The sequence below is a fragment of the Camarhynchus parvulus genome, chromosome Z, assembly GCF_901933205.1.
Source record: "Camarhynchus parvulus chromosome Z, STF_HiC, whole genome shotgun sequence".
NCBI classification, from domain to species: Eukaryota; Metazoa; Chordata; class Aves; order Passeriformes; family Thraupidae; genus Camarhynchus; species Camarhynchus parvulus.
The window spans coordinates 27825499-27840247 of NC_044601.1; the positions used below are offsets into that span (position 1 = coordinate 27825499).

Below are 14749 nucleotides of genomic sequence, written 5' to 3' on the forward strand. Positions count from 1 at the left end.
CTCTAAAGAAAGGCAGGCTGCAGAAGTTTCACAGAAGTTAGAGATGCATGTATCCTAGTTTAGAGCCTCTGCTTCTAACTTCCAAAATTCAGTTGTATACTTTGGGCTTTACTACAAGAATGTAGAGAAACTAGAATCAATGCTTTCTTGGCTTTGAAATTTTAAGATTACACTACTACATGACAACAAATGACTGAATGTACAACAGAGGCAGTATCTATTGTACCAAAACCTAAAAGGAAATACATACGCTAATACTGAAGAAGCAAAGATGTGGCAGTTGGTAGTTTTAAAATTTTGTTTACTGCAAATGTAACTTACCTTATGACCCTTGACAGCATCTTCTAACAACAAAAATATGTAAGTGTGAATTCTTTTGATATTTTGTTGGTTTTATTCAGTTTTTTAGATTTAACAGGAGCTAAGTCCATTGCATCACCTTGCAGAAAAATAGGTCTGTGAAAGAAATTTGTCTCTTGAAGTGTAGGAATTTAGAGGGCTCTGTTTATTTTTGTTATGCAGAGAAAGAAAAGCAATGTGGGGTTGAAAGGTAAGGGAAGAAGGGAAGGATTTTTAAGCTAAGTAATTTCTGCTTCTAGTTGATGTAAATTTGGGGCATGTATAAAAAGGTTTAGAAAAAGAGTAGTCTGTGTGAGTCATACATAGAGAGGATCCTTGTCAAAATCAGATTAATATGTGCAGCTTCTTTCATCCCACTCAGATTTATGTTTTTCTCTAAATAGCCAAGTCCTTATCATTGTTATGAGCCTCCTTAGCATTTTTCTTCCAGCTTGCAGTTCACTTAAGAAAGTCTTTGTGCTATGCAATGAATTCTGGTTTCTATACTATGATTTGGAATTTGAGTCTTGTACTTGGATCATTTTTTAATTTTAGTCAAAACTTGTAAAAGATCAGAAAAACAAGGTTGGACTCAGGTAAAAATCATACTGGATGAATTTCTGATGCAGCCAGAGATTTACTGTCTGTATGATTTTGGACTAGCTACCTAGCATGCTGGAACTGGGAAAGAAGTACTAGGAAAAGTGGAATCAGGGACTAGTGCAGTTTCAGATCTTATCAGTGATGTATATGGTGGGATCAAGTGCTCCCGCAGAGCATTTGTAGGTGACGCCAGGCTGAGTGGTCCAACAGCCAAGCAGTTGGTGTGGCAGCGGGAAGGGATACCATCCAGAGGAATCTGGACAGGTTCGGGCAGTGGGTCCTTGGTCAGGCCAACTTCTGGTATCAACACAGGCTTGGGGATGAACAAATCTAGAGCAGCCTTGCAGAGGAGGACTTGGGGGAGTCGTGGTACTGTACACAGGCCAGCAGCATGCATTCACAGCCCAGAATTCCAGTTGTATCTTGAGCTGCATCCAAAGCCGTGTGGGCAGCAGGGGAGGGAGGGGATTCTGCTTCTCCACTCTGTTCTGGTGAGAGCCCACCTGGAGCCCTGCAACCAGCTCTGGGGTCCCAGCACAGGAAGGACATGGACCTGTTGGAATGAGTCCAGAGTCAGTTCACAAAAACAATCAGATGGACATAACACCTCTCCTATACAAGGACAGACAGACAATTTGGGCTGTTTGCCCTGGAGAACAAAAGGCTCTGGGGAAACCTCACTGCATTCTTTCAGGTACTTAAAGGAAAGATGGGGACAGATTTTAATCAGGTCCTGTCATCACAGAACAAAGAATAATGGTTTTAAAATAAAAAAGGGTAGGTTTAGACTAGATATAAGGAATAGTATTTTTATGATAAGGGTGGTCAAACAGTGGCACTGGTGGCCCAGAGGGGTGGTCAATGACCCATCCCTGAAAACATTCAGGGCCGTGTTGAATGGGACTCTGAGCAACATGATCTAGTTGAAGGTGTTCCTACTTATTGCAGGGGACCTGAACTAGATATCCTTAAAAGGTCTTTTGGAATCCAGTCTGTTCTATAAAATTTACTTATTTTTCAACATGGTGGGATTTAAAAAGTAATTTCTGTACATGCTGTGCATTTATTCTTTCATCATATTCTGATTATGTAAGTAAGATTTATACTTTATTATTCTACCCAGCATTCAGTGATTCTAGTATTATTAGTATACAAAATTATATATATTAAATTATATTAAAACAAATTAAATGAAAACAAACCATTCAAGGGAGATAATATGTATCTAACATGTCAGTAAACATTTGTTTTCCTTTGCAGTTACCTGTGGCATATTCCTCTCACTTACATAACAAATAGGTGCAACTTCACCCATTGCACTAATGCATATTTACTGGATCAGAAGTCAGGTATGTGACTAAAAGCTTTGGTAGCAAGTTAATTTAGTGTTACAGGTACATGATTTTTCTGAGAGCACCCTTGAGTAAGATGTGAAGCTAAAGGCATACAGGGTACAAAATAATTTCAGAGATCTGGAGCAGAGCACTGCCGACGTTGTCATCATCAGAGAGCCAGTTCTCTGTAGCATTCTGTGTATAAATACATGACAGCAACTGGAACAGAATCATAGGTTTGAAATTTGTAAAAGCCTATGCTTTTCATCACGGTGCATACACACAGTCTCTCAAACTGCATGTTCTTAAGAGAGCAAGTTATGTGAAAGTTGATCTGCCAGTTTGCTGAAATGTTAGGAAGTAACTTTCCACTGAAATGTTTATTTTATTTAACTGTGTAGGAAAATATTGTATTTCGAACTGTAGGTGGGGCTGTTTGAAAGAACAACTGGACAAAAGGAGAAAAATTAACTGCTGCAACTTGGGGTGGACTGCGATAATGTTTATTCAGTCAGGTGTAGGAAGAGGGATGAGGAAGTACAGCCTGGAATTTTTAAGCTGTCTTTCAAAACCTTCTTACTGGCTTTTCCTTTGTCATTATAGGGGAAAATAGTGGGAAAGACTTTGCTGTCTCTCTGGTACTAGTCTACTTCATAGACTTTGATTTGGACAAACAGTTGTTAAATGTTTGTTTCAGCTGATAACATATTGTCTGTCTACTAGCTGTCATTGAACTTCCAGAAGAGGTGGAATGGATAAAATTCAATGTGGACATGAATGGCTATTACATAGTACACTATGCTGAAGACTGGAAAACACTGATTGATCTCTTGAAAAAAAACCACACTGCTCTGAGTCCTAAAGACAGAGCGAATTTGATCAACAATATCTTCAACCTTGCATGGTAAGACTTTGGTATTGGAAAAGGTACTTAATATGTGTTTCAAGTTTTTTCCAAGTCAGAGAAGATCAGATTTAGTTTCTAGAGACAACTCCTTTAGAGGAAGTTTAACTCAGTCTTCAGACTTTAACTCAGTCTTGGAACTGTTCACTGATGCTCTAGATGTTATCTCTCTCTTCTTATAGCATCATCTATTTGTTTGGATCACAGAGAGTCACATGATAGTTTCCATATCTGGAAGATACTGTTTTCTTTAATGTCCAGTAATCTGCCTGTTGACTGTTTTCCTGTACTCTAGTGCTTCACTTTAGAAAAGTAAGCTATTTCCCTCTTAAATTTTTACTGGTGCCTTCTTATGTGTTTCACCACCACTATCAGAAGCAGGCGAGGTGGTACATACTGGATTGTCTTTTCAGAAACTGCTATTCTATCTGAATACCCTTATTTGTGATAAATATTTTCAGACATCTTTGCCACAGTTCCTTACCCATTTTCAATTTTTGTTAACTGGAGGCATGTTAGTGGCCATTGTTGCTTTGTTCTAATCTTGCTGAAGTTAAAATATGAAAATTTCTACATGTAAATTGTTTCTTATGTCACCCCCTCTATTCACTTCTCTCTCTGTTAGTGTAATAGAAAGCATCACTTCTGATTTGTTTCAGGGAGTGCTTTTGTTTTGTAATCCATTTTAATGTTTGTGTTCATTGACCCATAGTCTAGGAAGAGAGTCTCTGGAAAAGGCCTTTGAGTTGATTGATTACATCAACAAAGAGAACAGCACTGCACCAATTACTCAAGCTTTGTTCCAGCTGAGTCTTATATACAGCCTTTTAGACAAAAAAGGTGAACAACAGCTGGCAGCACGAGTCATGGTATGTCTTAGGTTTTCCTAAATGATAATTCTAAATAATTAGCTATAATGTTCTTTATAGTTACATTCTCTTTTTACATGTTGACTGCTGAACATATTCATTAATTTCACTAAGTTGGATGGGGATTCTAGAGAGTTGCCAGTCTTGTCAGCTTTTTCTAATGGTCTCTTACCAAAATGCTACATTTTTTGCACCAGCTTCTTACCCTCTCCTTCCCCTGTTTCCATACCATACCCATATGCCCCAAAATGTTTGTAGGGAGTGTGGTGCAGTGGTGTATGGGGCTATCTTAAAGTGCCCATACAGGTCAGTTTAGTACAAATATGTAATTAAACGGATTCCATATACTTTTCTTGTACAGAAAAGGTATTTTCAAAAGTTACATTGGCTAAAATTCGTAGATCTAATTGCTTTCTAGTGAGACAAGAGAAAAAACTGGAACTGTTTTCTGTAGAAATAGAAACACAAGGATGGTTGTCATTGTCCTGTTCCATTTGTGTAAAGGAGTAATACAATGTAATTCTACAGACTTGACAGTGAAATCAATATTGTAGGTTCGGTTCTTGATGAGCATATGTCTTTCATTTCTCTGTTTACCTTCTTATTATGGAGCTTCTTGTCCATATTCATCTACTGGTTTAAAATGACCTTTGCTGCTTTGCAGTGTAAAGCATCAGTAAAGGGATTTAGTCTATAAGAAAATTATTAAATTAGTAGATAAAATAGCAGACATTTTTTCTTTATGCTAGGAATGGATAATTCATGAGTGCTTAAGGAAACACAAGAAAAAAAGCAGTGTTTTAATTTACCCAAAGTTGTTAAGAATCTGCTATAAACAGCCCAAGCTCTTGTTTGCAATGCAGTGTCTATGCAGTTTTATTTAAGTTCAAAATTTTCAGCTGAGATCAGGCGTCCAGCTGTGGTTTTGGCAAGCTACAGAACTACAAAACTGAAGGGTGTTCGGCCTATAGACATACAAAAGTTGTTTCTTTGTGCTAAATGAAGGTGTATTTACTGTGAGTTGGTGAAGTTAAAAGCAGTTAAGCATACAGAAGTTGTAGTGCTTGTGACTGTAAGCTGATTACAGGAGGCTCAGAGAGGAGTCTTCCATTTCCATGTGCAGTTTAACATGTAATCTGGCCCATCTTTCAGATTTATGTGATACCTGATACTTATTCCTACAGTTAAGAAATAGCATGTGTAAGTTGTAATATATAGATGAAAAACTACCATGTTTAGCTTCCACAGTTCAAAAGCTCAACCTTTTATTTCTTTTTTCTTTCTTTAAGCTAATTTTCTATATAGAAAATCCTCTTGGAAGGGATTTGCTATTGCTAGTAACTTTTTCCTCCTTTAGCATAGGATAGAGCACTTGCTTGGAGATAAAATGGATCAACAGCACTGGACAGATGATGGGACCCTGTCTGAACGAGAGCTCCGGTCAACACTGCTGGCTTTTGCCTGCACCCATGATATAAGAAACTGTAGAACAACTGCTGCTAAGATGTTTGAGACTTGGATGAAGTCTAATGGAACAGTAAGGTACCACAAAAACTGAGCTTCTACTTCTTTTTACCATCTCCTTTCCTGTTACATTGCCACCATTGTACTTGGGAAAAACACCCTAACAGCAAACAGAACAATCAAAAAAAAGCCCCACCACACCACCACCACCAACTTAGTATTGATAAAGAATGTGATTCTGTCTTTAACTGTTCCATGTGTAGAAGTAATTGCTGTTTCACAGTGAGAGGGTGACTGTGCTAGACTTTGTCTCCAGTCTCATTTACTTTAACTGCAAAACCAGCCATAAATATTTTTTCATCTGCATTTCCTGAGCTGCATGCTGAAAGAAGATTACTTAGTGGCAAAGCCAAAGCACACGTTTTTATCATGCAGAATTCCTTCTGCTGTGGATTCATGTGCATTTTTAACTGTAGAAAATTCTCAGTTTTGTGTACAATTTACTTTGTTTTCATGTGGCTAAATGATTTGCTTTTTCCTAGTGACTGAAAGTATTAGATTGGCATGAATTCAGTAATGCCAAATCTTAACAACTGCTACAGAATCAAATTGCTCTGAAGAGAGGCATCTCATTCAAGTTAATATTTTAATTTTGTGACTTCTTTCTTCTTTCCTCAGGTGAGCATTTTTGTACCCCCTATGTTTATTTGTATTGGTTTTGTTTTTCCCTGTAGTCTGCCTAGTGATGTTATGAAAGCCATATTTGCAGTAGGAGCCAAGTCTGATGATGGCTGGGAATTCCTCCTGAAGATGTACTTCTCTTCAGTTTCTGAAGCAGAGAAAAGCAAAATGATTGAAGCCTTGGCCAGCACAGGAGATGCCAGAAAGCTGATCTGGTATGAAGGAGCCGAAAAGTTGTATGCTGTGTAAATTACAAGCGATAAAATCTTCCAGGAAAAGTGCACTTCCTTTTTTCTATTGTTGAAAAAATTTCTGATTGCTAAAGAAAATCCATCCAAATGTTTTGCACATGATTCCATACACACAAAGAACCTGAAAATTTCCACTTAAAAATAACTTACGTAACAGAGCAACACAAAAAACCAAATTCTGAATATGCATAAAGAGAAAAGAATTTAACTTAGAGGCTTTGCACTACTGGTAACACAGAATTTCAGATTTTGCAGTGCAGGTAGCAAAATTGCAGGCTGCTCCATAGAGCCCTAGAAGATTGATAAATATTTACAATCAAAATAATAACTAGTTGAGGCATATTTGTTGTTTGGGTTTTTTTGCTCTTCTTTTTTCCATTTCTTTATTTGGGTGAAAATTTGACTTTACATTATGTTCCTCTCTGTAGACTACATCTTAATACTGCATGGACAGCACAGACGTGTCCTGCTAATTTGGTCTTCAGCTTCCCTCTCTTGCATCTTCAATGTATTGTTTCTCTTTCACAAGTTATTAGAATTTACTTCATCTTTTCCAACACCAGTGAAAATTCAGGTACTTGGATTAGAGCTAAGGTCATTCTGACTTCTGGAAATTAAATCTAGGTAAACACAGTTGTTGTAATAAAATGTAACATTGATTTCTTCCAGGTGCCAGAATTTGCTTGCTTGATGTGTTATATAATTTTTTCCATCTAATTGAGGACTTTTAGGAAACCCATGTGAACATACGAATCGTGGGGTTTTTTCCTGTCTCTTTGCATATGCTTTGTCTCCTAGGCTAATGCAGAACAGTCTTGATGGAGAAATCATCAGCTCACAGGAGCTTTCACATATCATATCAACCGTTAGCCAGAGTTTGCCTGGATATTTGCTGGCCTGGGACTTCGTCAAAGAGAACTGGGAAAAGCTTACACGAAAGTAAGGCTTTTCATGCAGCTGAAACTTTCAACCTCACAGTGGCAAAAGCACCTGTTTCTTTGTTTGAAACAAAGCAATAAATATGAGTGTTCATATAAGAATATTTATATTAAAATTCTAAATCGTGTTTTAAAATCAGAGTTTGCAAGTATAACTTGCTACGTAAAATTTGAGCTCTCAACAATCATCCTAGAGCCTCACAGTAATTCTGAAGAATCTTGATCTTAATTTCTCTTGAAACGTCACTGTCTCTAAGATGATTGGTTCAGTTGAAAGATATTTATGTGGATCAAATGGATTCAAAAGGACATCCAGGGAAATAATTCAGCATAATATTTTCTGAATTGCCACAGCACTCCTAAAACCAAGTAACCAAAATATCCCACTTGCTTCAGAAATATATTGTCTTTCACTGTCCTTGAACAATACCCAGCTGGAAAGCTGGCCCCCCGAGTCTTCAGAAAGCCAACAATACTAGAAACCTCTGTTTCTAAATCCCAGCTTTGATTTTAAATAGTTTCATTCTGATTGAGAAGTTTCTCCTCTATGAAAACTTCTGCTCTAGCAAGCTCTTTATAACCAATATTACAGAGTTACTTCACTTGAAGGAAAACCTGGTTGCAAGTTCAATTCTGGTAGAGCTTTAGAACACATACATACCACAAATACAGTTCCTGATATTCACTGTGTGGTGTCCTCAGTTCTTTACTATTTGATCTGTGATAGAAGTTTGAAAATTTTCCATGGCTCTTGCTCTGATGTTACATTTTAGAGGGAATAGGGAGCTAGAGGCTTGGATTTCTAAGAACATTTATTTCTTTTGAAAAACAAGGTGTGTAATTGTAATGTAAGGTATTGTATTTACGTGCTTTTAATTATTTTCGAACTACTAAACAAAAAAGTAGAAATAGTAGAAAAGAATGCATACATATACCAAAACTGTATCTTAAAATGTCTCCTAGCTGAGAGAGAGGAGACACTTTTTTGTGTTTGTTTGTCTTACAGGTTTCACCTAGGCTCATATACTATCCAGAATATTATTACCTGGTCAACTTCTCAGTTTGCAACAAAGGCACATCTGCTTGAGGTTGGTGGCACAATCTACCAGAAAGGGTTATTTTCTAGTGCCAATGCTGTTTTCATTTAGTTGAAGGATGAGGAAGACACATGTTCACATGTTACTTATATCCTTGACATACTGTTGAGAGTATGTATATTAGTTTCTTTCCCTATCAGTTGCTTTCCCTATTTCACATATGGTAAATTTATGCATAGACACTGGGAGATTATATACAGAGTCTCTGACAGAGTTGCATTACAGAGTTGAACCCAGTTAGTGGTTTATACTGTTCTGTTCTCCTGTACACTGGAACACACTGTCTCACAAGGTAATGACTTGATCTATATGTAATTTTGGTCTAGATTTTGTAAACAAGATTTGCTTTCTGTATCTCTGAAATGTGATACTGTGCCAGATAAAAACTGCTTTTTGCTGGTTTTTCCATCATCAATCCCAGAGAGTTATTGTGGAAGTTGAGTATCAGTCAAGAGTTGTTTAATAGCTTTCAGAAAGCTCTGTTGTCTTCCCTAACAAGGCCTTGAAGTTAATGTATCAAGAATTGTTTATGGTTCAGTCTAATGTTTTCATTTAGATAATTTGGTAGAGATTGGTGTTAATGGTTTGATCCATAATATTTTAGGTGTTAGCATTGATAGTTATAATGATGATTGGGTGTGGGGGCTGTTCCAGAATGCTGGAGAGGTTTGCTTGCAACAACCAATTCTTTGTCACAGAACAGCACTCCTTTTTCAGAACTCTGCATACTCTCTGTTGGCTTTGTGATATGGTAAATGAATGTCTGTTTATTGGTGAAATGACATATTGAAACCAAATGAGTTATTGGTCCTGTATCTGTGAAAAATGCTTTCCTTGCATTTTGGGAACTCCTTTGAGAGGTTTGCTTACTACATAAATACAAACAATTCTCAAAAACAGATTTGCTGCAACATGTGTGTGTAGCCTTTGCTGCAGAATCTATTTGTCTGGCTAATATTGATTTTAATTAAGATTTTCTTTTTCTTTCTTTATTCTTGCTATGCAGGTCAAGTCATTTTTTGAGTCAAAATCAGAAGAGAGTTCTCAACTGCATTGTGTAAAAGAGGCAATTGACACAATTCAGCTCAATATCCAGTGGATGGAGAGAAACTTGGCAAAGCTACAAGAACTGCTGTAGTGCATATAATACTGTGCTGTGTCAGCCATTTAGGAGCTCTGTGAGCAGTTACTGTGTTTCATTTGCAAAAGCCAGGATGAAGTGAGACATCACTGCAATATTGCACTATTAAGGAATCTAGATAGCTCAGGGCATGTCTCAGATAAATTTTTATTTTCCTTGAAGCATTTTGAGCAATATATAAGTACTTACCCTAAAACTGTTTTCATCTATTGACCAAACATCTGCACAAATGATTAAATATAATTTTATATGTGAAATTTATGTCCTTTCCTTTGGAGTTGTGTTACAGTTTCTTGGCAGAGGGTTAATACTGACAGGTAAGAAAGAAAGAGTTACCGTGACTTCTTTGCAGGCTGCTCCATTGGGCAGTAGAATTTTTTCTTAATGCAAAACTGTATGTGGTTTCCACATTTGTAGATATAGAAGCTGTTGTGAAACAGAATTATATTTCAGATATGTAAGTAGTAGTGAATGTTGTAAAGTTTAAGAGGAGAAATAAATACAATTCCAATTCAATTCAAGTTTGGATTTTTTATTTTCATGGTGTTGTTTAGTAATTACACACTAAAAAAAATCTCATACTAATAATATACAATTTGACATGTAAAAGTGGCTGAATGGTAATATGGAAAAGAGGAAACAGCAAAGCCAAGCATTTTAGAGATGGGATTTCCAGAAACAATGGTATGGCTTTGGAGCTTGTACTCTGAATTGATCAGATAGTTTTGAAGATCTCATAATTAATTGTCAAACTTTAACTGATTTTGCAGTATTGGTCTCTGCAGCTTGAAGGTGGGCAGTCTGGAGCCTAAGGCATGCTAGGGAGGGATTGATTGGCTGCAATTCAGGCTGCAGTGGACCACAACCCTTTCCTTCTGGGGCCTGCTGATCCAAAGGTAGCCTCAGTGCCAAAGGCCCACTGTGTCCTGCCCACACTCCTCCTCCACATGTGTGTAATGGCCAGTGGTGACTTAGTTGCTGTAGAAATAAAGTAGCCTATTTTCACAGATAGCCATGTGTGCAGTCCCACTCATTCTCCTGTGTGAGTCAAGGCCTCCCTGAGCTGGGATTTGCAAAATGCAGCTGTGGGCAGGCAAGTCATGCCCAAAGGGAAAGGGTCCCTCCAAAGGGCTGGAACTACCCACTCAGAGAGGAGGGCAAGGGTGCAGTGTAATAAGGGAATGTAGATCCTAGGGGTTTTCAGGTCTTGGAGACAGCAGCTGGAAATGCAGTGTCTTAGGCTTCTGACATCTGATCCTTCTGTGTGTGTGCTGTACAGCACACCAGGGAACTTGAAACTGGACTCTGGATATCTGGGCAGGAACCTTCCATCTTCTTGGTCCTCCCTGAACTTCATCAAAGGAAAGCTAAGAAAATTGGAGTTTGGTAATCAAAGAGAGGAACTTGTTGGCAGTAACTGAAATGGCAGTCCAATGCACAGCTTCTGCTGTACCTCTCGAAATAGGGGTAAGCTGTTCAGCAGTCCAGTGGGAACAACTAAATGAACAGGCTGAACTGTAAAGGTGCTCTGGCTTCTTGAAGGAGAATTATTTTATTTAGAATACTTCACAGTTAGTTTCTAAACAACACCAAAAGAGTTTAGGCATTGAGACTATTTTTTTTCCTTAAGGCCTCAAGTTGCATTTGTTTAGTTAATTTTTCTGTCTCAAGCAAAGCAAATGAAAACAATTTCACAAATTGTTTTTAAAAATCCAAATGTGTGTTGCTTTTAATTGTTGTTGCTGCGAATTCTGTAGGATTTTTGGATGACAAGTAAAATCTTGTATCATTGTCACAGTGCTGGCACAGGTTGCCTGCCCAGCGAAGCTGTGGATGCCCCATTCCTGTTACCATTTGAGGCCAGCTTGGATAGGACTCTGAGCAGCCTGGTGTAGTGGAAGGCATCCATGTGCATGGCTGGGGTTTGAAACTAGTGAATCCTTAAGGTACTTTCCAATCCTGACCTTTCTGTTGTTCTGCGGCTCTACGTTGCCCTTCCCCCCACCGCCTCCAGAGGCCAGCACCATGCCCAGAACATGGAACCAGTCCCTCTGTGACATCAGCTCCGGGGCCAAGGGCACTGCAGCTGTGCAAATTCTGTGGGCACTACGCTGGCAGCTGCACTGGAGGTGACAGGCCCTCTCTCCTTGCAGCTGACTTGTGTCTCTGACCACAATGATTTTGCTGTGCATCCTTATCCTACTGGCTCTGTGTGGGCCTGCACATGGCACCTGTGGGTAAGTAGCCCCAGGCTTGACCTGAGGAGACCCAGGCAAAGGCTGAGGGGGTTCCCTGAGGATGCCCGCTTGCCACCAGTGGCCATACCAGTTTCCAAAACCCTGGGCAGCAGCCTCAGTTTATCAGCAGCCCCCAGGCTGCTGGCACCACTTGTCTACGGGGCTCAAGCAGAAACGGGCCAACATATGCCCAGGCCCACCCACCTCTGGCCCTGCTGGCTTTGCAACCAAAGCCTTGTGCAAGCCTTCTCACAGCACAGTAATGACTTTCTGCTTACAGACAGACCTGTGGTCTCCGGCCCATGGGTAGTACTCTCAGCTCCACACGCGTTGTGGGTGGCTCAGATGTCATGCCAGGGACTGGGGCCTGGGCAGGAATTGCCAGTATCCGTTGCTACTGGAACCCACCTGTGTCCGTGCATGTCTGCGGAGGGACCCTCATCAACTCACACTGGCTCCTCTCAGCTGCCCACTGCTTTGTCAACAGGACCAAGTAAGGAGACCAGGGTACAGGGATATCCCCACACCACCCGTGCATGCTATTCCTATCCCATTTCCTTGCAGTGTTCCTAGTGCCAGGCCATTGCAGGGCCCAGCTGAGAGAATGCTCAGGCAGAAGAGTGGGCTCATGCCGCTGCTTCCTAGCAGCCTCCAGTTTAACATATCTTGAGTCTACTTTCACTGTCTGTAGTCCTGTTTTTCCTCTCTGCCTCAGGAAGCAGAAGGCGGGGAAGTGCTGGGCTGTCACAGCACATGATTCTACCCCCCTCACCCCTCTCTCCATCTGCCTTCCAGCCCCCTCAGCGAGTGGGCCGTCGTGTTTGGGGCCACCTCGTTGGCCCAAACAGGCCCTGATGTGGAAGTGCGCCGGATTAAGCGACTGATCATTCACGAAGAATACGTCCCTCATCTTGAGTTCAATGACATGGCCTTGGTGGAATTGGACAGGCCAGTCCGGTGCAGGTCCAACATTCAGACCGCCTGCCTGCCTGGACCTTCGGTGAAATTGTCAGAGATGAAAAACTGCTACGTTGCTGGCTGGGGTGACAGAATTGTAAAATGTGAGTTCTCATAAAGGACCTGTGCCCTGAGGGCATGGCTGGCACAGCAGGGAGGGATGGCTGGGGCTTCCTAGCAGCAGAGGCCAAAATGAGAGCTGGGCTGTGGGACATAGGCCTCTGGAGAGATGGGCCTGACCTGCTGCCCAATGCCAGACAGCACTGACACAGCACTCCAACAGCTCTCTAGAGGCAGAACCAAGCCCTAGGGAACGATTTCAACACACAGGCCAGGAGAATGGACAAGGAGCTGCTGGGAACTCATTCCTTTCTCTACTCACAGCATCAGGTAGAGATATCCTGCAGCAGGCCAAGGTTCAATATGTCAATAACCAGATATGCAACAGTAGCGAGTGGCTCGATGGGTACATCTACGACTTCAACGTGTGCGCTGGGCAGGGCGGTATTGGCACCTGCCAGGTAGGAGCATGCTATAGTCCCCCAGTCCCAGCAGTGTGGGCAGCCCCATCACACCACCCAAGCACAGCCCAGCCCCTGCTTTCCCTGGCCAGTTGCTCTCCCAGCCCCAGCTCTGCACCACCACTGGAGCTTCTGCCCCCTTTCCCATCCGTGGGTCCTTGCTCAGTGAGGTCCAGATGCCAACCCTGAAACATCCAAGCACACGGGAGACAGAAAGCCCCACCTTACAGGCCCCCATCCTGCTCCCAAGGGAGTCAAGGTTCTGCAGGTCCCACCACTTGAGTAGAGCCTTGCTCTGCCAGGAATGCAGTTCTGGCAGGGGTTGGGAGAGTAAAGGAGCCAGCTCTAACCGCTTTCAGGGGCACACAAAAGCACCTTAATCCTCTCTGCTCTGCTACAGGGTGACAGTGGGGGGCCTCTTGTCTGCGAAGAGAAGCGCGCTGGTTTCTTCTGGCAAATTGGTGTGACCAGCTGGGGAATAGGCTGTGCCAGACCCAAACGGCCTTCAGTCTTCATGTCCACTCAGTACTACTACAACTGGATCTGGAAAATGATGGGAAGGAAGCCAGTTACTCCAACAGTTACTCCAGCGCCAGGACCAGTGCCAACCTACACCGCAGCCCCCCAGCCGACAGTTACACAGCCAACGCAACCCTGTCCATTTCCACGTGAAAAGCTGAAGCAATTCTTTATTATGCTGAAGGATCTCTTGCAGTACCTAAAGGGAAAACTGTTCTGAACTGCAGAACGGACCACCTGCAGCTCAGGCCATAGTGGACCACAACCCTTTCCTTCGGAGTTATATTAATTTGAATTTCATTAAACTGAATTAAATGTTAAATTGTAAGAAAAAAAAAAAGAAAAAGATACCTGTATTTTCTACTCTGAGAATACTCTCCATCCAAATTTTATAAAGTCATTTCCCAAGCAGCCCTTAACTCAGGGAACCCTTCACCCTCATCTAGGAAGAATATGATTTCACACTCCCTTCTGTACAGATCAATGCCTTCCCTACAGATATTAATATATCTACAGTGGAAAAGTAGCATCTGCCACCTTAAGTCTGCAACAACAAGTGCAAGAAACACAACACTAGGGAAACAAGAGAAAGGGGGAAAAAATGGTGTGGATGGTGCCCTGTCATTAAGAACGTGAAGTCCTTCTCTCCCCTAAGGATTATTTTTGTCCCTATCAGATAGTAACTGGGTTTTTTAACCAATGTAGAAACCTAAGCAGTAAAGAGTTAATGCATTGCTATGCCCTAAACATCAACAGCCATGAAGCAGTCAAGTTATAACAAGATGTGCCTGGAAAGGGGAGCCATATGAAGGTAAGGCAGAACCATTCTGGAGCTGAATTTCCTGTTCGAGTCCATGGTGACCACACAACATAAAGAACAGCTTAAGTGCAGGA

The 14749-nt window shown here is 41.0% G+C and overlaps 2 protein-coding genes across 4 annotated transcripts in view; both read left to right on the forward strand.

Moving 5' to 3' along the window:
• LNPEP (leucyl and cystinyl aminopeptidase) overlaps positions 1-10142 on the forward strand; it is a 51614-nt gene extending 41472 nt beyond the window's left edge. For 2 of the 3 annotated variants that reach the window (XM_030968914.1, XM_030968913.1), the window contains 8 exons: positions 2203-2291; positions 3000-3180; positions 3893-4049; positions 5407-5591; positions 6248-6409; positions 7244-7384; positions 8390-8471; positions 9487-10142. In XM_030968914.1, coding sequence (XP_030824774.1) covers positions 2203-2291; positions 3000-3180; positions 3893-4049; positions 5407-5591; positions 6248-6409; positions 7244-7384; positions 8390-8471; positions 9487-9618 — 1129 coding nt within the window. In that variant the 3' untranslated portion in view covers positions 9619-10142. Of the gene's footprint in view, positions 1-2202; positions 2292-2999; positions 3181-3892; positions 4050-5406; positions 5592-6055; positions 6198-6247; positions 6410-7243; positions 7385-8389; positions 8472-9486 lie in introns of those variants that run through there. The other variant, XM_030968915.1, reaches the window with a different exon arrangement.
• A 1654-nt stretch (positions 10143-11796) lies between these two features.
• Positions 11797-14075, forward strand: LOC115915569 (acrosin-like). Its single transcript, XM_030969061.1, has 5 exons — positions 11797-11858; positions 12139-12351; positions 12654-12919; positions 13200-13336; positions 13737-14075. The coding sequence occupies exons 1-5, from the start codon at positions 11797-11799 to the stop codon at positions 14073-14075; spliced, it is 1017 nt and encodes a 338-aa protein (XP_030824921.1).
• The last annotated feature ends 674 nt before the right edge of the window (positions 14076-14749 follow it).

Bases quoted from the DNA above. Each gene is read 5' to 3' on its own strand.
- LOC115915569 (XM_030969061.1), top strand. From the start codon at position 11,797: ATGATTTTGCTGTGCATCCTTATCCTACTGGCTCTGTGTGGGCCTGCA. The intron at 11,859-12,138 runs GTAAGTAGCCCC...TTCTGCTTACAG, and splicing joins CCTGCACATGGCACCTGTGG to ACAGACCTGTGGTCTCCGGC. The intron at 12,920-13,199 runs GTGAGTTCTCAT...CTCTACTCACAG, and splicing joins GGGTGACAGAATTGTAAAAT to CATCAGGTAGAGATATCCTG.